We start from the raw sequence: 23,034 nt of genomic DNA, 5'->3' as shown, positions 1-23,034 counted from the left end.
ACTTTTTCACTCTCTGCTTTCACTTTCATCAAGAGGCTCTTTAGTTCTTTGCTTTCTGCTGTATGGGTGGTATAATCTGTGTATCTGAGGTTATTGATATTTCTCCCTGCAATCTTGATTCCAGCTTGTGCTTCATCCAGCCTGGCAACTTGCAACATGATGTACTCTGCATATAAGTTAAATTAGCAGGGTGACAATATACAGCCTTGATGTATTCCTTTCCCTATTTGGAACCAGTCCATTGTTCCATGTCCAGTTCTAACTGTTGCTTCTTGACCTGCATGCAGATTTTTCAGGAGGCAGGTCAGGTGGTCTGGTATTCCCATCTCTTGAAGAATTTTCCACAGTTTGTTGTGATCCACACAGTCAAAGTCTTTGATGTAGTCAATAAAGCAGAAGTAGATGTTTTTCTGGAACTCTCTTGCTTTTTTGATGATTCAACAATTTGGTGAGTACCAGCTAGTCTCTGAGGACAGCTTATGTGTTACCTGCTGTGTGAAGCCCGTCTGGAGCCCCTGGTAGAGGTCAAACATCTATGCTAGTAGCATTGCTACTTAACAGACACACATTATGTATGTAGCTGCCCGACTAGGCTGTGAGCTCACACAGGGCATGGATTGGTTCACAGTAAGCCTTCAATACATAGGCCTTGAATGAAGGGAGGTGATGACCATGACAGGCATCATTAAGCATTTACTGTGTTCCAAGCTCTATGCTACAGGCTTTACCTACACAATTTCTCATAAAAATCCATTGTTATTTCTACTTTATAGATAAGGAAACTCAGCTTAAGTAATTTGTCCAATATCACAGTTAGTTAGGACTTAAAGCCAGGTCTACAAGGGGTATCAGTTAATTTCTGCAGTGGACTCATACCAAACCCAGCCCTCCTCCAACAGTGACCTAGTCAGTTGTGTTTATGTGCGATTGACTGTGTTTCACTGAAGTGGTAAACTAGAAACCTTGCCCCTGCACCAGCTGTGTAAGATGCTGAAACTGGCCCCATTCAGTAGGGGTGTGTGTGGGTGGATGTGTTAGCAAGTACTGCTTGCCACACAACAGGCCAGTAAATCAAGAGACAAGTTGTTGGGGCACCAAATAGTGAATTTATTCAGAAAGCCAGCAAACCGAGAAGATGGTGAAGTAATGTCCCAAGAGCCATCTTGCCTGAGATAGAATTCAGGCTTCTTTTCTACTAAAAGAGGAAGGAGTAAAGTCAAACATTTCCTGGTTTAGTCAGCCTCCTGAGAGGAAGTGTTAATTTCTTCCTTCCTGCAGTCATTCAGAGGTGGGCCTGTTCAGGAGTTTTCCTGTGAGCTAAACAGAAGAATTTTAGCTTATGGCTCATTACCTGGGAGGCAGGATTCCCAGAGATGGGCCATTACATATAATTTAATTTTATAGGCAACATCCCTTTAGTGATTACCAGGTAATAAAATAAAAAAGGTTCATCCCTATTACAGAGAGGGAGGGAAGGGAGCAAAGAGCTAAAGTAGGTGTCTGGAGAGGCTCTTCTGGAAAGAAAGACTGGAGTGATACCAGGTATCATAATTGCCTTTGTGTTTGCATAGAGAAACTGTTTCCTGGCTGGCCCCCTAACCCAAGTCGACTATATCATGAATCTCAGTGGCTAGTTAGAATGCACTTTGTGTTGAGGTGACAGTTCGGGTCATTGTCCTCATAAGCCAGTTCATTTCAGCTGCTTATTTTATGTGCACCTACTGTGCCAGGGCCTATGCTAGATTACAGTGACAAGGCGCTTCACCTCAGAGTTTATAGCCTAGCCTACTGCTGTGCACCAGGACCTGCTCGCTTGGCACATCCATGTACCAAAATCTCTAGTCCTCAGCCTTATATCCCGTTATCACAGTTACCTGGCTGCCTATAAGAAATACCCTGGAAGCAGTCTAGATAAAGCACTCAAAGTCAAAGGAGGGAGAGAGTCCATCTGGCTGGGAATGAAAAAAGCTTTCAGAAGGAGGGAGCTTTTGAACTGGCCTTTTAGGGCTTGGATTTTGATACATAGAAAGAGGGCATTCCTGAGTGAAAAGCTCAAGCAAAGATCTCTGGATGGGGTGGGGCAAGGAATAGGGAAGAGTCACTTTGGCTAGCACCAGGGGATAAGCAAAAGCTTGCAGTATGGGAGCAAAGGCTGGCAAATTGGTTGGGAAGTAACTCTGGTAGACCTTGAATGTTAATCCAGAGAGTCAGGAGGGTTTTAGTCTGTGGTTGATGGGCCCCCTGGAAAGTTAAAAAAAAAGTAGCCACCTCCCACCTCATGTATGAGCATGATTATCACAAGGAGTGCTTCTGCTTCTCTGTCTTCTATCTTTGCACCATAGTTCCTGGACCTTTCCTTCAACAGCCTGACGGCGGAGGCCATCTGTGACCTGGGGATTCTGCCACACCTCCGTGTCCTGCTCCTCACAGGCAATGGCCTCACCTCTCTGCCACCCAGTTTGGCTGTTGCAGAGCAGTAAGTCCCAGAGTACAAGTATCCAAAGAAATAGTCCAAAGCAGTTCTAAAGGGCTGTAAGGACAGACTGTGAGTGTTCAAAGCCCGGAGAATGCCACCTACTAAAGCTCCTAGTAAAGGTACCAGTAAAAAGCAAAGCCCCAAGAGTTGGGGAGGCCTCAGCTAGGGAGTCCACACCCCTCCCCAATAGGGAGTGACACGGGTGTCTGCACGTCACTGTCGTTTCCTCTGATTGCTCATTCATAAGCTGTGGCTATTGCTCTTGCCAGATTATTTCCCTTCATGAACCCTCTAAATAAGCTTTGCGTATTTCCATTCTGCACATTTGCTGAAGCTGTGCCTTCTGGCCAGAATGTACTGGCCCTTTCTCTGTTAATAATAGTAATACATGTGTAATGGTTACTATGTGTCAGATACTGTTCTGACACTCTTCAGTTCAGTTGCTCAGTTGTGTCCGACTCTTTGCGACCCCATGAATCACAGCACGCCAGGCCTCCCTGTCCATCACCAACTCCCGGAGTTCACTTAGATTCATGTCCATCGAGTCAGTGATGCCATCCAGCCATCTCATCCTCTGTCGTCCCCTTCTCCTGCCCCCAATCCCTCCCAGCATCAGAGTCTTCTCCAATGAGTCAACTCTTCACATGAGGTGGCCAAAGTACTGGAGTTTCAGCTTCAGCATCATTCCTTCCAAAGAAATCCCAGGGTTGATCTCCTTCAGAATGGACTGGTTGGATCTTCTTGCAGTCCAAGGGACTCTCAAGAGTCTTCTCCAACACCACAGTTCAAAAGCATCAATTCTTTGGCGCTCAGCCTTCTTCACAGTCCAACTCTCACATCCATACATGACTACTGGAAAAACCATAGCCTTGACTAGACACTCTTAATATATACTAATTTAATCCTCACAGCCCTATGAGGTAAGTGCCCTATTATCATCACCCTCATTTTATAGATGAGGAAATTGAGGCACAGGTAAATTAAATAACTCAACCAGAGTTATAAAGCCAAGTCGCAGAGGCAGAATTTGAACCAAGTCCATCTGACTCCAGAGAGCAGGCTTATGACCATTACTTTCTTGTGTTGCTTCTGTACATATTCCAAGGGCTACCTCATACTGTCCTCTTTTCCTATCAGAAGCCTTTCTATCTTAAGGCTTAAGAGCTTTCTATCCTAAGGCTTTCTATCTTCAGGCAACATTAAGTACATTCACACTGTTGGGCAACTGTCACAATCATCCCACTCCAGAACTCTGTTCACCTTGCAGAAATTCCATCAACTTTGACTAATGGACATGACGCTTTTAAGAGGAATATCAGATAATACTTTGGATTCCAAAGATATTCCTTTTTGCCCTCAAGGTAGAACAGCAATCATACTTACTTCTGATAATTGGTATCAGTCACCTAGCCAATATAATAAACCCCTCTTTCCCTGCCTGTTGGTTCAGTGGAATAAAGAACCCAAGAGGCCAGCAGTAAACTTAACTTCCGGTTAAGTCGAACTATTTTTGTGTCCCCTGTAAAAGTATTCCTCCCAAGGAAGCTCAGAGCTCTAACTTAGGAACTCAGAGCTGCAGGAATTAGAAGCAAATTGTAAGAGGAGCTGCTTTCATTTTCATTCATTCATTCCTAGGCCCTTACAATCTGGTATGAGAAAAACAGAATCAGTTTTAGTTGCTAGTTTATGTGACACTCCATCCTGTAAGTCAGCATCCAACCTCACAGTGGGTAGTCTCCTAGCTAGTGGAATAAATAAGTTGTCAGAAGACTGTTTTACAATTCTGTTAGGTCAGCTATTCCTGTGTGATGGAGTACATGGCAAAAAATTAAACTCCATGTCCTTGAGTCCATTATTGTACTTCTTTGCAATGAAATGTGTTCCATGGTTAAAAACAATGTTATGTGTACTATTTAAATAATGAGTAAGACGTTCTGTAAATCCACAGACTGTGATGCTTGGCAGAACGCTGTGGTTAGGCAGGGAAAATCCATGTCTCAAATACATACATATTTCAGTAAGAAAAAAAAAATCACTGCTCCTTTTATGAAAGTAAACGTCCACTCTAGTCATCCTTCTACTGGACGGTTGGCTAATCCTCCTAGAAATGGTGCCATGTTAGCAACTCAGCATTAGCCTCTGTTATTGGCAGGTTGGGTGTTCAACAGGACTGGTAGCCAAATGAACTTTGTGGAGGGGAAGTATGTAGCCTTCTTCCCTGCTGCCAAGGCCATTTTGCAAGTAGCAGGGTATCTAACTGACATTCATGGAATGGGTCATCTTGTTCACCTGATCATCGAGAGTCTTCTCTGAAGTGGATAGTCTTTGTGAGAATTCACACGAGATACAAATAATTCTCATCCTATTCATTCTGAGAGGTCCATTCACATAATTCTCCCTCAGTCCTCCCTGTCAGCAGTTTTACATTATGGTTTCCAAGCTTTGACTCATCAGCTAAACCACTGCCCATGAATCAGCACAGACCTGCACTTTTGGCTATCTCACCAACCAAGGAAAATGAACCGTCAGATCTATTGTTCTGGGTTTTATCTCTTGGGAGGATTTCTCCTCCTCTGTCTTTCAGAGCCATCTTTGTATGGAGCTATAATCCTGCAACAGTCTGGTTTTGGTTAGTATCAGCATATCATGCAAAACCATTTGTAAATCCAGTTGCATATTGTTTTCCTGCACCCAGTGGTCATAGAACATTAGTTATGGGTTGACGGAGAAGAAACAGTACAGCAGGAGTAGGCATCATAGAAATCTAAGCAATGTTAATTCATTCAACTTTCCAGATTTGCTTGAGCTGATCTCCAGTGTTATTTTCATGTGCTGAGAAAGTTCTAAACATTCAGGTCATGATGCACAGCTTAGTAAATGTGGTCACCTTAGTGTCCCGTGGTCAGGTGTTCAGTCTCTACCAACATGCAGGAGTAAGCTAGAAGCTGTTTTTCAAAAGGAAAGTAGTTACATGAAGAATAGAGCGTAACTTTGCTCAAAATATGATTCTGTAATTGATGCCTTACAAAGGCTCTATTCATAGAATGAGTGACCATTCACTCTATTTTTCATCCAAACCAGGAACATCGTTGAGAGGGAAAAGCTTCACTATTAATTATATGGTGATAACAGGTAAAAATTTAAACTGTCCTTGAAAACCAGCATATATGGTAACCCTATCTATACAGCCTTAGACAGAACACAGTTGGACCTGCTAAGTCATAATACCCAATACCCTTGATAAATGACATAATGCCCAGAGAGCAACTTGCATGGCAGTTGGGCCTGTTGCAGAGCCTTGCCTTGCTCTTCCTACACAAAACTAGCAGCCTCAGTAAATGGATCAGAACAGCACAAATGTTTTATGTGTGGCTGCCCCCCCCCCCCAAAAAAAAGCCAACAAAGCTTTGTAACTTTTTCTTAGTAGAAGGCAGTGAAAGATGTCTTTCACATTGGAGGTATATTCCAACATGCTCCAGATACCTGGACATCAAGAACATTAATCACAGTGTCAGTTTCTTGAATTTTTGTAAGGTCTACTTCCATCCTGTGGCACAATCCATACTGATATATCTAAAGTATTTTATTTTCCTGCCCTTTAGCTCCAGTCAACATAGTGTTCTGTGGAATACCAAAATAATCAAGATTTTGAAGGATTAGGTTATGATAGAGCTAAAGAATTAGGGTAGCCCCCAGGGAAGAGAACAAAGGTATACTGCTGTCCCTGTCAGGTGAAAGCAGACTGCTTCTGGTGGTTCTTGTTCATTAATAAAGAGAAAGTAACATCTGGAACATCCTTAGCTATATCACAAGTTCTAGGGGCTGTGTTGATGTGCTACAGTAAGAAGAGTTCACATAGGGAACAGTGGCTGAAATTGGAGTCACCATGTGATTGAGTAATTTACAGTCATTCTTTGAGACCTGTCTTCTGCACAAGTCAAAGAAACAAGATAAACAGGGATGTTATAGGACTCATCATCCTTCTACCTTTGCAGTCTTTAGTGTTTGCAGTAATCTCTGCAGTTACCTCAGAGATGTAGAATTATCTTTGATTTACTGTTTTGGAAGCAAAATTTCTAGGGCTTCAGTTTGGCCCTTCCTATTATAATAGGCCTCATGTTATTGGTCAGTAAAAAAAGTGTGGTTATTTTGTCAGTGGCTTAGTGCATCTTTTCTAATAATGTAAGAACTGGGGTGATAACCACAAAGTAGGTTTGTGAGTTTACCAGGTCCCTTCACAGGCTAAATTTCCATTCTTCCTTTGAATCGGACCACCATGCCTTTCATACCCCAGACTTAGCACCAATTTGCAGATATTTTCTAGTTATGTTTGAAAGTGTTCATTAGCATTCTCTATATTGTTGGAAACATTCTATATCTTCATTGTCCAGTATGGTAGCCACTAGTCATATTGAGCACTTGAAATGTGGTTAGTGTGACTGAGGAGCTGAATATTTCATTTTATTAAAGTTTGATTAGTTTTAATTTAAATGTAGATAGTCAGGAACTGAATGAGAAACCATGACTCCCCCTGTGGGCAACTCAAATCACTTTTTTTCCTCACCAGATCTAGAGTTCTTTTGGCTATATAGGTCACCAATAACTCCAAATCAGCTTAATTCATTTACAGAAATTGAAGTTGTTTGAAGCTAGTCTTCGGTCCCTGCAAGGATCACAGTTTTCTAGTTCACACTTCCTTTTTGGATTTAGTCTTCCATTGCCCTAACTTAAAACAGGGGCAGTTGATTGGGGCTCCCTTTCTATGACATACTCTGGACCCCAGTTTTTGGCCTCCTGGACTAGCAAGGTTGTCAGAATCTCTGCTTAGCTTCTCAGCCACTTCTGGAGTCAGCAGAGAGCCCTAGGCGAAAAGTGGCCCCAAATGTTACATGATTCCCTTCAAGTTTTCTCCTTCTTCCAAATCTTGATGCCCTAAGTTTTCATAGCTTATTAGTTCCCAGATGCCCTAAAGAAGACTGTCTTTTATATATATATATATGTATGTTGTGTATATAGTCTGGATTTTATAGTTTATACTTGGGAGAGAGTTGGCTCATGGTATTTAGTCTGCAGGACCATAAGCCTTTCCATTTATTTTGGCCAGGTGCCTAGGTACCTGGTATGGAACCATTTTAAACTAAATAAACTAGCTGGCTATTTTATGAACCACTCCAATGATACAAATATCAGCTGGAGTTTTTCAGGAAGACAAGCTTGCCCTCCACCTTCCCCTTCTCTGTTCACTCCAAGGTAGTTTTCCCTTGGTTTGGGGATGAGAGGAATGGGCTTAGTTCTGGTTCTAAGGATACCTTTCTTTAGGATCCCAGACTCAAGTGAGGATCTCCAATTAATATGCCCCACCTTCTCTTTCAATAATATCAGCAAATATCCTTATGGCAAAAGTAGCTTTTTATGCCCAGTTTCTATCTCTGGAGTTTTATTTTTAATTTTTTTAAGTTTTTTTTTTTAACGTGGACCATTTTAAAACTCTTTATTGAACTTGTTACAGTATTGCTTCCGTTGTTTGTTTTGGTTTTCTGGCTAAAAGGCCTGTGCGATCTTAGCTCCCTAACCAGAGATGAGACCCTCACCCCCTACATTGGAAGGTGAAATCTTAACACTGGACCTCCAGGGAAATTCCTATCTCTGGAGTTTTAGATTTTGGCACAGTACTTTACTGTCTTTGCATCTCTTACATCTTTTTATTTGTTTTTTTAAAAAATTTTTATTGGAATATAGTTGATTTACAATTTTGTGTTCATTTCAGGTATACAGCAAAGTTAATCTGTTATACATATACATATACCTGCTCTTTCTTAGATTCTTTTCCCAGATAGGTCATTATAGAGTATTGAGTAGAGAGTTCCCTGTGCTATACTGTAGGTCCTTATTAGTTTATCTGTTTTATATATAATAGTGTGTATGTCAGTCCCAATCTCCCAGTTTATCCCTCCTTCCTCCTTTCCTCCCTGGTAACCATAAGTTTGTTTTCTCCATCTGTGACTCTTATTTCTGTTTCATAAATAAGTTCATTTGTACCATTTTTTTAGATTCCACATATAAGCAATATCACATAAGATTTATCGTTCTCTGACTTACTTCACTCATTATGACAATCTTTAGGTCCATCTATGTTGTTGCAAATGGCACTATTTCATTCTTTTTTATGGCTGAGTAATACTCTATTGTGGAGAAGGCAATGGCACCCCATTCCAGTATCTTGCCTCGAAAATCCCATGGACGGAGGAGCCTGGTGGGCTACAGTCGTGAAGAGTCAGACATCACTGAGCGACTTCACTTTCACATTTCACTTTCATGCATTGGAGAAGGAAATGGCAACCCACTCCAGTATTCTTGCCTGGAGAATCCCAGGGACGGGGGAGCCTGGTGGGCTGCCGTCTCTGGGGTCGCACAGAGTCGGACACGATTGATGGTGACTTAGCAGCAGCGGCAGCAATACTCTATTGTGTATGTATATGTATACCACATCTTCTTTATCCATTCCTCTTTGATGGACGTTTAGGTTGCTTCCTTGTCCTGACTGTTGTAAATAGTGCGGCAGTGAACACTGGGGTGCGTGTATCTTTTCAAAGTATGGTCCCTCTAGATATATGCCCAGGAGTGGGATTGCTGGATCATGCAGTAGGTCTAAGTGATAGGTTTTTTTAAAAAAATATATATATGTACTTTATTCATCATCCTAGTTGTTTCCAGTGGAAAGTCTATAAAGTAAGACAAGTCTTCACCACCCTGTACTTCCTATTTCTTTACATATAGGAAAGAGAGAATAAATATACTCGTGCTTACATCAGAGAATCAACTGAAATATTTATGCTTTGAAAGCAGTGCGGCTTCAGACAAGTATTATTGTCGTTTTCTTCCTACACATCTGTCCACACTCAGTATGCTCTGTTGAGTCTCCTTTTCTGCTAATCTCTTAAACCTTGGTCCCCCACTGTCCACTCTCAACCCACTGTTTTTCTTTATAGTCTTAGTGTTCTCATCCCTTCCCAAGTCTTAAGTTATTTCTCTACTTCACTTTTGTCATCTGAACTATACATCCATGTATCCTACCTACCGTATCAAACTCATCAGACACATGCCCATGCCAGCATCTCCTCCTCCTGTGTCCCTGGCCTCATTGATGGGCACTGCTCTTCATCTGCTGCGCAGTTGTCCAGGCTAGAAACATGGTCATCAGCCTGAATTCTTTTCTTCCTCACCTCTCACAACCAACTAGGCCCAGAGATGCTTGAGACCAACTAGAAACCACACAAGCAAAGCAGCAGCAACACCAGAACCAGAGCCCAGGGCTCCTGATCCCCATTCCCATGCTTTTTCTAATATGGTACTCGAATTCCCATTCCTGAATAGAACCCAACCACCAGGGCAGACTCTTAACCTTCTAAGCAATTCCATTAAAGCTACCAGATTTTAAATGGTATCACTTCCCTTTGCTGAGAGAAGGTATAATAAAAAGAGCACTACAGCTGGAAATCTTGGTTTCTTCATTACTGACGGACTCCTGCCACTTCAAAGAACTCTTCTCCCAAAACTGCTGTGGGAAGGGCTCAGCAAGAGAGTCTGATGCTTTCCTGTGAAGCTTTGCATTTTGTCTTCTCACCTACCTATTGATGGCCCCCGTATTTCAAGGCATGTGTTTTAGAGAGAAAATGAAACTCCTCTATATTATAATTGGAGCTGAACTTTGAAAAGGCAAAGTAGTGTGACTTTTCACAAGAGACAGGTCAGAGCTAGCTTTTTTATTATGGAGCTTAAGAGGAATTTTTTGAAATCTTACTTCTTAGCTGTTTCATATTTCACTGGAGTAAAATAAAGATTGGCCAATTAACTATAGATCAACAGAGCTTCTGTGCACCATCCTATAATTGCTTTCAGGTAGATTAAAAATTCACTGTGTGAAAGTTGGTCCTTTCAGGAAGAGGAAGAGAATGATCTGTGACCCTGAAAAATACCAGGAGCTAAAGGCTTCCTTCCTGCTCTGTTGAGTGTCTCTGGTCTTTGAATTTCAAGCCTCTTGCCCCTCGCCTTGCCAGGGCTCTTTTGGAAACAGTATCTGACCCCTTCCTCTTTTTATTCAGAATTATCATGGTTATAATCTACAGAAATCCATCACTATTAGAGTAACAAAAAAGGAAGAATTTACTCTAAAAACAACAAGGCGTCTAACACTCAGGCCTGGGGTCATGCTGAATATCAGTCCTGAGCGTTGTGGAGCACCCCAGAAGTTCTGTCAGCTCTCAGACCTACTCCTCTCAGTGACTCACCCCATTTGTCCACAGGTGCATGCCTGTGTTTCTCTGAGCCCCATGTTGAGGCACATGACCAGCCAGAGCTCCTAAAAATACTACAGCTGCAGCCACAAAACAATGATTTGTCTTCCTGTTCCTCTCCTTCTCTCACAGTTCTTAAGAAGATAGCAAATTCTCTCTCCCTTTTTTCCTTTGGCCATGCCTCATGGCTTGTGGGATTTTAGTTCCCCAACTAGGGATTGAACCCAGGCCCTCAGCAGTGAAAGCCAGTGGTCCTAACCACTGGACCAACAGGGAGTTCTCTCCTTCTCCGTCTTCATGGTTTAGTGTAAGCATTGCCTTCTCTGGGCTCGCCCCACCTGAGTGGGTGACTCCCATCAGGTTTTGTGCCTGCCTCTGCTCTAGTATTGGTCTCACTGTGTGCTGAGCATCTGTTTCCTCCATGAGACTATAAGAACTTTGAGAGGGGAATGTGTTCTTTTTCTCTTTGTATTCCATGTGCCTGGCTCCACAAATATGTGTAAAAAAATTGTTGAGTGTGAATGAATGAGTGCACAACTGGCTGTGTGCTGTCTTTAAATTCACCTTTAAAATATTGCTGCCTTTAGGTGAACTGTTCACAGTCCTTTTGGGCTTTTGATCTCACTGTCTGCCTTTGTCAGCCTCTCTCTCACCCAGCCAGCAGCTACCCTGCTACTTCCCCACCCTTTAATTCACATAGGGCTTGAAGATGTGATGTGAGAGGTGGGCACTGTAGTGGAAAGGGCCTGGGGTTTGGAATCGAATTGGAGCTCTACCACTTTCTGGCTATGAGATTTTGGGCAAGTGACTCTTAAGTTTGAATTTCTTCATCTGAAAAGGAGAGCGATCACCCCTGTCCTTCCCAGTGCTCCTCTGAGATGACATATATAAAACTACACAGTGTCAGGAATGCAGTAGGCTCAGAAGAAAGGCTACTTTCCAGTCCTCTTATTGTAGGCCTGTGATTCACATATGTGTATGTGTGTGTGTGACCAGGTATCCCTATGTGTTTGTTTTTGTGTATAGAGAGGATGAGGTTAGAGGGAGCCATGAAAGCACAATGTGAGTCATCTATCTCTCATGTGCTTAGAAATAATTACCTAAGCCTCATCCACATGGTGACACAAATGAGGTCATGTTGATGGTTGTACCTAAAATACCACCACTTCCTACCCCACGTGTGATTCAGGACCTCAGCCTGTTAAATCCCACTCTCAAGTGTTTCTGAAAATCCTCAGAATTAGAATTTAAGAAAAGACTTCTCAGTTCCATACTGATGTGTGCACTCTACAAAGGCGTTTAGAGGAGAGCCTCACCGCGGCCAGGAATGGTGCCCTTCATCTGTCTTACCTTACCCCACTTGGCCTCTGCCAGGGTCATTATCTCCAAGTGCTTCTGTGGTTACCAGTTGTTGGGGTGACACAACATACTTGGGAGTCTTCCCTGACCCCAAATTGTGCAGTGTTCTTCCTATAGAATTTTTCCCCTAATTTTGCCACCCTGGTATCTTCCATGAACATTACTAATGGCCTCTCCATCCTGCCCCAACTTGATCTCGCTGAGTCCATCAGTGGATATACGCAATCTTTCTCCATATGAAAGATTGGATGTGTGAGTGGAGTTTGGGGAAGGGGGTCAGTTGGAGAGGGGATTCCACTTTCTGGTACCTCTGTCTGCAAAAACCATTCTTGGGCACTAGAGAAATTTCCAAGGTGGTTAGGCTTCTTTTTTTTGGTGGGAGGAGACCACACCACACAGCATGTGGGATCTTGGTTCCGAACCAGGGATTTGAACCCATGTCCCCTTGCTTCAGAAGGCTGGAATCTTAACCATTAGACCATGAGAGAAATCCCCTGGTTAGGCCTCTTGATTGTCCCGTGCCCTTGATCATGACCCTAGGTCTTTGTGCACACAGGGAGGCGTCTGTCACGTCGCTGACCACCAAGAGGTACATCCTGAGGTTCCCAGCGCTGGAGACACTGATGCTGGATGACAACAAACTCTCCAACCCCAACTGTTTTGTCAGCCTGGCCGGGCTCAAGAGGTAAAGCTAAAAGCCTCTCTCTGCAGTGCCCTCTGTAACCCCCAAGCTTGCTCACACCTTGAGTACTGCTCTGGAAGCCAAAAGGCCTGGCTTTAAATCCCAGTTCCTCCACTTATCTCAGCTGTGTGGCCGTGGGTAAGTCATCTCCCCTCTGAGCTTTAGCTTGAGCCAAAAAAGTGGGGCATTAGTAAAGATATTTCTGATCACATGATTGGTTTAGAAGCAGCAAAGAGGAGATTAGGATGAGATGTTATCAGAAACGAGATCCTAACCCAAAGAGAGGAGATGGAATAAAAGAAAAAAGACTGAGAATCAGATAAGTTAAACTCTTGAGTTCCATCTATAGAAAGCCCTCTATACATCCAGAGATTCAACCAACATAGAACCCATAATTGTGGAGGCCTGACTATATTTGGTTAAAGCAATGAAATGCTGGCCTTTAAATGATTAAGTTTTGGATCTCTGGAAATTTTACTTGGGGTTCAAATGCTATTTACTGAACACTACTTCGTGCCACATTATTTACATATTTTGTCATTTAATCCTCACAAGAACCTCAAAAGGTTAATAAATGCTACCTCCATTTTAGAGGTAGGGATATTGAGACCCAGAGAGGGTAAGTCATTGGCTCAAGGTCACAGAGGAGGAGTAAGTGTCCAAGACTGATTCCATGTTCATTCCCTAAAGTTGCTTGGTAAATGTCCCTGAGGTATCATTACTGCTGTGATTCTGTATTCACTTTCCTTAATTGAAGACTGAAGAAGTTAAGCCTGGACCAAAACAAGATTTTCCGGATCCCGTACCTACAGCAGGTTCAGCTCCGAGATGGGTCTGGAGATTGGGTTGGAGGCAGGGGGAGTCCCCGGAAACAGCCCCAATCCATGCTGCAGCCCAAGTCATGGATATATGAGGCCTCAGATGACCAGCCGGATTATACTATACTGCCCATGAAAAAGGATGTTGACCGGACAGGTTAGTGATACCCCTTGTTAAAGAGACTCTTGACCCATGGTGTGAATAAGCTTCTAAGAATTGATTCTGAAAGTCTATGGCTCCCTGGGGAGCTCCTGCTTCTCAGCTGCTGGGTCTGGGGAGATTGTGGTCTCACATGAAATATTTTAGTAACTTCCTACCTGTTCTATCAGTCAAGATGTTTTTACAACCCAGGTATAAGTGGATTTTTTTTTTTTTAATCTCAAATAGTAAGAGGCTAGAAGTAAGGCTTTCCAGTGATTGTTAATTCTGGGGTGCATTGGCATTCTCAAGGGACTTGGGCTCCTTCCATCCTCTCTTCTCCATCCTGGGCCTGCTTGCTTGTCCTTCCTTGCTTGTCCATTTGCATGTCTTCTTTGGAAAAATATCTATTCATATCCTCTTGATTGTTTATTTTTTTGCTATTGAGTTTTGAGTTTTAAAAAAATTAATTTTTGGATAGGAATCCCTTGTCCAGATGCAGTAATTAAAAATATTTTCTCTCCTTCATTAGGTTGTATTTTCATTTTGTTCATGGTTCCCTTTGCTGTGCAGAAGCTTTTTAGTTTGAGGTGTGCAGCAGAGTGATTTAGTTATACATTTATATGTATATGTTTATATTTTTTTGATTCTTTTCCACCGTCATTTATTACAAGACTTTGAAAATAGTTCCCTGTACTATACAGTAAATCCTTGTTGTTTATCTGTTTTATATATAGTGGTATGCATCTGTTGATTCCATACTCTAATTATGCTTCCTCTTTCTTCCCCTTTGGTAACCATAAGTTTGTTTTCCATGTGAGTTTTTCTGTTTCATAAATAAGTTCATTTGTACTATTTTTTAAGTTCTACATATAAGTGATATCATATGATATCTGTCTTTCTCTGTATGACTTCACTTGGTGTGATATCTCGAGGTCCATGCACGTTGCCGCAAGTGGTATTATTTCACTCTTTTATATGGCTGAGTAATATTCCATTGTGTGTGTATCACATCTTCTTTATCCATTCGTCTATTGATTGACACTTAGGTTGCTTCCGTGTATTGGCTGTCATATATAGTGCTGCTCTGAACATTGTGGGGTTACATGTTTCATTTGAAATTAGTGTTTTCATCTTTTCTGGGTATATGCCCAGGAGTGGGGTTGCTGAATCATATGGTAACTCTATTTTTAGTTTTTTAAACAACCTCCATACTGTTTTCCATAGCAGCTTCATCAATTTACATTGCCACTAACAGTGTACAAGGGTTCCCTTTTCTCCACACCTGCTCCTACATTTATTATTTGTAGACTTTTAGTTGATGGTCCTTCTGATCTGTGTGAGATGATACTTCATTATAGTTTTGATTTGCATTTGTCCAATGATTAGCAATGTTGAGCATCTTTTCATGTGCCTGTTGGCCCATTTGTATATCTTCTTTGGAGAAACGAAGGAATGTTCTAGTTCTGTAAAAAATGTCACTGGTAAATTGATTGCATTAAACTGTAGATTACTTTGGATAGTGTAGCCATTTTAATAATATTAATTCTTCCAATCCAGTGTGTGGTATATCTTACTATTTCTTTAAATCATCTTCATTTCCTTTATCAGTGTTTTACAGTTCTCAATATATAAGTCTTTCACCTCCTTGGTCAGGTTTATTCCTAAGTATTTTATTCTTTTTGGTTTCAGTTTTGAAAGGAATTTTTTTTTACTTTCTCTTTCTTATATTTCTTTGTTAGTGTAAAGAACTACAAGTGGTTTCTGTATGTTAATTGTTTTTAAAATTTTATTTATTTATTTATGGCTGTGCTAGGTCTTCATTGCTGTGTGAGCTTTTCTCTAGTTTTGGCAAGCAGGGGCCATTCTCTAGTAGTGGTGCACAGGCTCTCACTGCAGGGACTTCTCTTGTTGCAGAACATGGGCTCTAGGGTGCTCAGGCTTCAGTAGTTGTGGCACCTGGGCTCAATAATTGAGGCTTCCAGACTCTAGAGCACAGGCTCAATAGCTGTGGTGAATGGGCTTAGTTGCTCTGCGGCACATGGGAGCTTCCCGGATCAGGATCAAACCTGTGTCTCCTGCATTGGCAGGTGGAATTTTTACCACTGAGCCACCAGGGAAGCCTTCTATGTGTTAAATCTTGTATCCTGCTACCTTGCCGAACTCATTTATCAACTCTAGTAGTTTTGTGTGGAGTCTTTAGGGTTTTATATATATATATATAGTATAATGTTATCTGCATATATGACAATTTTACCTCTTCCCTTTCAGTTTAGATACCTTGTATTTCTTTTTCTTGTCTGATTGCTGTGGCTAGGACTTCCAATACCATGTTGAATAAAAGTGGTAAGAGTGGGAGTCCTTGTCTTGTTCTAGATTTTAGCTGAAAAGCTTTCAGCTTTTCACAGTTGAGTATTATGTTGGCTGTAGTTGTCATAAATAGCTTTAATTATGTTGAGATATGTTCTCTCTGTACCCACTTTGGCAAGAGGTTTTTTTTTTTTTATCATGAATGAATGCTGAATTTTATCAAATTCTTTTTCTGCATCTATTGAGGTGATCTTGTGGTTATTGTCATTTCTTCATGTACCACATTGATCTGAGTCACCACATCTGTTCTCTTGTCTGCATTTCTATTACTGCCCTGCAAATAGAATCATCAGTAATACTTTTCTATACTTTATATATATATGTGTGTGTTAATATGTGATATTTGTTTTTCTCTTTCTGACTTACTTTATTCTGTGTAACAGGCTCTGTGTTCATCCACCTCACTAGAACTGAGTCAAATTTATTCCTTTTTATGGCTGAGTAATATTCCATTGTATATATGTACTGCAACTGTTTTATCCATTCCTCTGTTGATGGACCTGTAGGTTGCTTCTATGTCCTGGCTATTGTAAGTAGTGCAGAAGACATCAGGTATGTGTGTTTGTTTTAGTCGTTAAGTCATATCTGACTCTGGAACCCCATGGACTGTGGCTTGTCAGACTTCTTTGTCCATAGAATTTCCCAGGCAAAGCATACAGAAGTGGGTTGACATTTCCTTCTTCTGGGGATCTTCCCAACCCAGGGATTGAACCCGAATCTCCTTTGGTCCAATTCTTTAACACTGGCAGGTGGATTCTTTACCACTGAGCCAACTGGAAAGCCCCGAATGTTGGGATATATGTGTCTTTTTCAATTATGGTTTTCTCAGGGTCTTTGCTGGGTCTTCATGGGTGCATGTGGGCTCTTCTCCAGTTGTGGTATGTGGGCTTCTTACTGTGGTAGCTTCTTGTGTTGCAGAGTGAGGGCTCAGTAGTTGTGGCACACACGCTTAGTTGCTCCACAGCATGTGGGATCCTCCCAGACCAGGGACTGAACTGGTGTCCCCTGTGTTGCAAGGTGGATTCTCAACCACCAGACCACCAGAGAAGCCCAGCACTTTAATTGTTAGTCTTTATAAAGTTTCCCTTGCCCTATTTTATTTTTTCTCCTTCATTCTTAATCCCTCCTACCATTTCCCATTTTCATGTAAGTGTATGTTTTTGTGCTGAGTATATTTTCCTGGATATATGGATATATCTTTGTAAAATATATTAGTTTGTGTGTAATGTGTTTTTTTAGTTTACATAGTGGTAATATGCTGTTGAGCCCATTCTGTTAATTTTCTTTCCACTCAGCACTCTTTTTAAGGTCTTTCTTATTGCTATATGCCCATCCAGTTCTTCCTTTTATCTAATACACAGTATTCCACACTGTGCTCTAACTGCACTTCATTCATCTATTCTCTTGCTAATGGACACCTACGTCACCTAACCTTGTGTATGTCTCTTGCATATACCCCTGGCCAGAGTTTTTCTGGAATATTTACCTAGGAGTGAGTTTGTTGGATCAGAGTATATGCATACATAGTTTAAATAAATGGTGGCTCTGGTGTACACTCACACTTGAAGAACACCAGAGTTCCTGTTTCCTTACAACCTTGCCTGCACTTGGTATTTCCAAGCTTTTTAATTGCTCCAAGTTTTGTTAATTTGGTAGGTATAAAGTGATATTTCATTGTTTTAATTTCTATTTTATAAATATTGTTGATGTTAAGCATTTCTTCATTTACTTAATTTTCAGCTTTTATGAATTGCTATTTCATATCCCTTGATAGTTTTAATATTTTCTATTTCTTCTTTTATTTTGTAATCACCTGACTGTTTATTTCATCTGCAATGGTAGAGATGACATTTTGAAGAGAAATTCTTAAGTTTGATTCACCCAAGTATATTAGTTTGCTAAGACTGCCAGAATACCACACACTGTTTGGCTTAAACCACAGATATTTATTTTCTCATGGTTCTGGAGGCTAGAAGTCCAAGATCAAGGTGTTGGCAGATCTAGCTTCTTTTTCAGCCTCTCTTTCCCTTATAGAAGGCTGCCTTCTTCCTGTAACCTCATTTGGTCTTCTCTCTGAATTGTCTGTATCCTAATCTTCTCTTCTTACAAGGAGAACCTTCATATTGAATTAGGGTCTATCCTAATGAGCTTATTAATCTCAGTTACTTTTTTAAAGATGCTGTTTCCAAATACAGTCTCATTCTGAGGTACTAGGGGGTTAGGACTATAACATATGAATTAGGGAGGTGATGGGGGATAACACAGTTCAGTCCATCACATGAAACCGGTGCAGTTTTATCATATGGCTTATGCCTTTGGGTTCTTGTTTAAGTATCTCCGTTTCTCATAGTCACAAAGATAGTTTCCTATGCTGTATTGCTTTTCATTTTGCTGTTTGAGTTGATTCTTTCAAAGAGGGTTTGCATATAATAGATTTTTCTCAGCCCATAAAATATCCCAAATTACCTTTTTTTTGTTATGATGCTTGAATGCTAGCTCACTGAATAGAGAACTGTAGCCTTAAAATAATTTTTCCTGAGAACTTTGAAGATATTACTTGATTGCCTTCTAAATTCATTGTTACCATGAGAAGTCTGATACTAATCTGATTCCCATCCCTTTATAGGAGACCTATTTTTACTTCCTGGAATAAGATTTCCCTTTTTTCCTTTGGAAATTTGACTAAGGTGCTTCTGGGTATGCGGTTCTTTTTTGTTATTTTGTTAGGTACTTTGTTCTCTCCAAGATAGTTTCCTTTATCTCGGAAAATTTGTATTATCCTTCATCCCATTCTCTATTTTATGAATTAGCTCCTCAGATGGACCTTTTCTTCTGTACAAGACATTTATTAAATCTTTTGATTATCATACTTTAAAATTACAAAATTAGTAACAGTGTCTCTTCCATAATGACCTAATTTTGTCTTAAAGTGAAACAGTCTTTTGAATTCCTTAGAAGACATTAATCATTCTATTTAAAGTTTTTATTCTTTTGGTTAAATGACCTCTCTTTTGTTTCAGATGCTGGTTCTTCTTTTATATTTCATAACTTTCTTTCATGGTGCTAATTTTCCTCAAATATTAGGAAGTGCCTGACTGTACATCTTTTGAGTGGTTCCCAGTCTGAGCCTTAGAACCCAGGTTCTGGTTTCTGGAGTTCTTTCTTGTAACTGTGGGAAGGGCCAGGACCTGAGTTCAGATAGAGTGTACCTCAGTTCATCTTCCTAGATGTGGGGGCTCTCTATCTCCCCAGAAGATCACTGCTTAGCACCCACACTTATGACCATGGCTCATCCTTTAGCTAACTCCTACTTTTTTCCTTGCACAGACCTTTCACAGATTCCTTTCAGACCCTTGTCATCAGAGTTGTTCTTGCCACATGGTGTTCCACCCATATTATTGCTTGTTTCATTTTAATGTAACCTTCTCAATATAGTATCATTAACATGTGGAAGGGGTCCCATTAGTCAGGGCAAAGGTGAGTGGTCCCTGCATAGGATCCAGACCCAGCAGATGCTTTGCTTTATTAGGTTGAACTCAGCTCTTTATTGGCTCCTCTTTGATGATTTCGAGAATGATATCACTCTGCAGCCTCCTTCTCACTTGTCTCTCCTGAATTCACTGTCTTAATGCATTCTATTTTACTAATATAACAAATAGTATTTTCAAATCCTCTGACAGAATATCTTTTATGTCCATTTTTCTCTTCTAAAACGGGTGGTTTTCCTTCTGACCAATACTGACTGCCCTGTAGTTCTGAGGCTCCCAAGAGCTTGCATGGTACAAAGTCAGGAAGAAGATTAGTGTGGCTGATATATAGTGAGTGAGGGCCAGGGTAGCATGAGATAAGACTGGAGGAGTAGGCAGAGGCAATCAGAGTTCATCAGGCAGGATCTCCAAAGCCTAGCCAAGGAGTTTGAATTTTATTCCAAGCACAAAGGGCATATTACTCGATGCATGTCACAGCTGGCTCCTCTTCCTAGTTAGCACTGAAGCTTAGGACCAAGGAGTACCCCTTCCGGGAGATACTCTGCTGCACACAGTGGGTGGCAGACGCAGACCCTGGCCTCCTGGGGGTCAGTTAGTGCTCTCACCAATCTCCATTCTTTTCTCTTATATTTCAGAGGTCGTGTTCTCATCTTATCCTGGATTTTCAACCTCAGAGGTAGGAAATGCCTACTTTATATTTGTGTCCTTGCATTAGAACATTAGTTTTAGTAAACAAAAATAAGTTGACGGAGCCATGAGAGGCATTTGCATATATAACACTGAGGAAGCCCATTCACTGAACACATATTTCCTGAGTCCTGACCATGTGCCAGGTGCTATGCTGGCCTATGGAGATATAGCAGGGGACTCAACTGACAGGTCCCAGGCCTCGCACAACCCACAGACCAGCTTCCATTGTTCTTCAGTGGGGATGATTCCTGCCTCAAGTGATCAAGCTGGCATTGAACTGAGGCTGCCACTAGGATGAAGCCCAGTAGTTCCTTAACAAGAACCCTCACCACAAAGCTAGAGCGATCCTGGCCAAACACACTGCCATCTGGGATCTAATCCTTGGTGTTACAGGCTTAGACACTTGATTTTTGTCAGCACAGAAAATTGTCTTTTTTCTCAGGGTAGATACTCACTAAGCAAGTGCAAGAAGACTGACACACTAATATTTATCTATTTATTCATTTACTAATTTATAGTAAGAAGTACCATTATGCAGTTAGGCAACCGTCATCCTTGGGTCACAACTCAGTATACCCCCTCCCCACAGATGCAACTGGGTGAGAAATTATATCAATTGCTATATTATTGCCACTTAACAAGCCAACACAGTTGTTGACTTCAAACAATGGCAATTTATTATTTCTCACAATTATTTGGGTTGGTTAGGTGGTTCTACTGGTGTTTAGCTAGGGCACATTCCTGTAGCTGGCAGGTTATCTGGGAGCTGGACTCATAGACAGCTTGCAGGAGTTGTCATCTGTATGTTATCTTTTCATCCTGGACTTCTTTGCAGCATGGTGGCATTAGACTTCCAAGAGCAAGGTTCTGAAATTCAGGCAACAGCATTTTCTGTTGATCAAAGCAAGTCATAGGCCAGTATAATACTGCAGTGCAATTCTGATGCTAGCATGAGCCCACAAGAGCAGAGTCCCCAACAAGACTGCCCTCACTTTAGGCACTAGTTGCAAGTGGTGGGGTTTCCAGGCTATTTGTAATAGCAATAAATTCTACAGCTGCCACGATCCCCTCAGGTTCAGTAATTTGCTAGAATGACTCATAGAACTCAGGAGACCATTATACTTCTGATTACCAATTGACTATAAAGGGTGCAAATTAGGACCAGCCAAATGAAAAGATGCACAGTGAGGGCTGGGAGGGTTCGAAACATAGAGCCTCTTTGCCCTCTCACTGTGGAATGAATTTTTGACACACTCCCAGCACAGCTGATGGGTTCACCAGCCAGGTAGCTCACCAGAGCCTCAGTGGCCAGGACTTTCATTGGAGTTTCATTGCATGGCCATAATTGATAGAACCATTAGCTACATGATTGCACTCGATCTCTAGCCCCTCTCGCCTCCCCAGAGGTAAGGCTGGCTCAAACCCCAGTCCTCTGATCACGTATGGCCAGCCCCCATCCTAAGTCATCACATTAGTGTGAACTCAGGTATGATCCAAGGGGTTATTAATAACAAAGACATTCCTATCACTCTAGAGATTCCAAGGGTTTTAGAAGCTCACTGCCAAAATCCCAGGACAAAGACCAGATAAATTCTTTACTGTGCAGCAGCCAGTCTGGTTTCAAAGGATTAGAGATACAGACTCCAGGTCTGAATGGGAGGAGCAGCCAGGTCACTCTGCATAAAGTTGTGCCTAACGGATAGAAGGGCTTGTGGCCATAGAAGCCAGAGATTATTGGCAGGTTGCTTAGTGCTCAGGTCCCAGTTGTGTGCCATCTGAGAATACAGAGTAATTTGAATGGATGGAACTTTTAGTGGCCCCTCTATCAACATCAAATACATCCCCCTCCAAGACAGGGCCCTCTGTGACCCCAGCAGAGCCAGTCATGCCCTCAGGTCAGCACCTTCCTGGCCCCGGATAGGGCTAGATAACGCCCAAGCCTGGCTGGTTTTTTCTTCTCTGTGCTTCAGTCTGACTTACCCTCTTTGGCTCACCTGGCCTCCCTCCAGATCGGGAATGGCACAGCTGAGGAGATGCCTTAACAGACTGCCACGACCTTCCCCTCCAGCCTCTGGGAGACTGCATTCCGATTCCCCTGAGAGGAGAGTTCCCAAGCCCCATGACTGGTTTTCATTTTACTCTCACTCATGACTCATCCACTTGTGGCTGTACAAGGTGGAGCCCAGGAAGAAACAAAATACTTGGCCCAAAGTAGGTGCTCCACAAATAGTCATTGAATGAGCAGGTGAAATATAAGTGACTTGCTCAAGACTACACAGCAGTTAATGGCACCTAGATGAATCAAGTTCATCTGAAGCCACTCATTAGTCCAACATCTACCCTGTGATTTCCTTTGGCTCCATCTAACTCAAGGAATCAGCGAGTAAACTGAGTTTGGCATAGTTAATCCAGCAACTTCCATTTTCAACTTGATCATCATCCAGGACTTAGCTGCTGTTTTATCCTGGAATGAAGAACCCTCCACTGTAGGATTGGATGAGTGCATCAGAGCAGTAGTTCAAGGCTCAGCTCACTCCTGCTCTGTCTCCTCACTAGGAAGAGTCCCCTTAATGATGTGAGCATGCACCTGCCCTTTTGCTTTCTGGAGAAATCTTAACCCAACTGTACAGAAGGGCAAGTTCAGGATAAGCCACTATAGGGCAGAAAGTGGGAGGTGAGCAGGGAGCTTCTGCTGTCTGCACTGCTGCTATGTCATCC

The 23,034-nt window shown here is 41.8% G+C and overlaps 1 protein-coding gene across 6 annotated transcripts in view; it reads left to right on the top strand.

Moving 5' to 3' along the window:
• The window catches only part of XRRA1 (X-ray radiation resistance associated 1), a 68,865-nt gene that overhangs the window by 28,482 nt on the left and 17,349 nt on the right, over nucleotides 1-23,034 (top strand). For 5 of the 6 annotated variants that reach the window (XM_052652298.1, XM_052652299.1, XM_052652301.1 and 2 more), the window contains 4 exons: nucleotides 2,343-2,476; nucleotides 12,686-12,814; nucleotides 13,569-13,786; nucleotides 20,262-20,302. In XM_052652298.1, the coding sequence (XP_052508258.1) occupies nucleotides 2,343-2,476; nucleotides 12,686-12,814; nucleotides 13,569-13,786; nucleotides 20,262-20,302 (522 nt within the window). The remainder of the gene's footprint in view (nucleotides 1-2,342; nucleotides 2,477-12,685; nucleotides 12,815-13,568; nucleotides 13,787-20,261; nucleotides 20,303-23,034) is intronic. The other variant, XM_052652300.1, reaches the window with a different exon arrangement.

This window comes from Budorcas taxicolor, chromosome 15, assembly GCF_023091745.1.
Source record: "Budorcas taxicolor isolate Tak-1 chromosome 15, Takin1.1, whole genome shotgun sequence".
Lineage (NCBI taxonomy): Eukaryota > Metazoa > Chordata > Mammalia > Artiodactyla > Bovidae > Budorcas > Budorcas taxicolor.
This window is presented reverse-complemented; position numbering and strand designations above follow the sequence as displayed.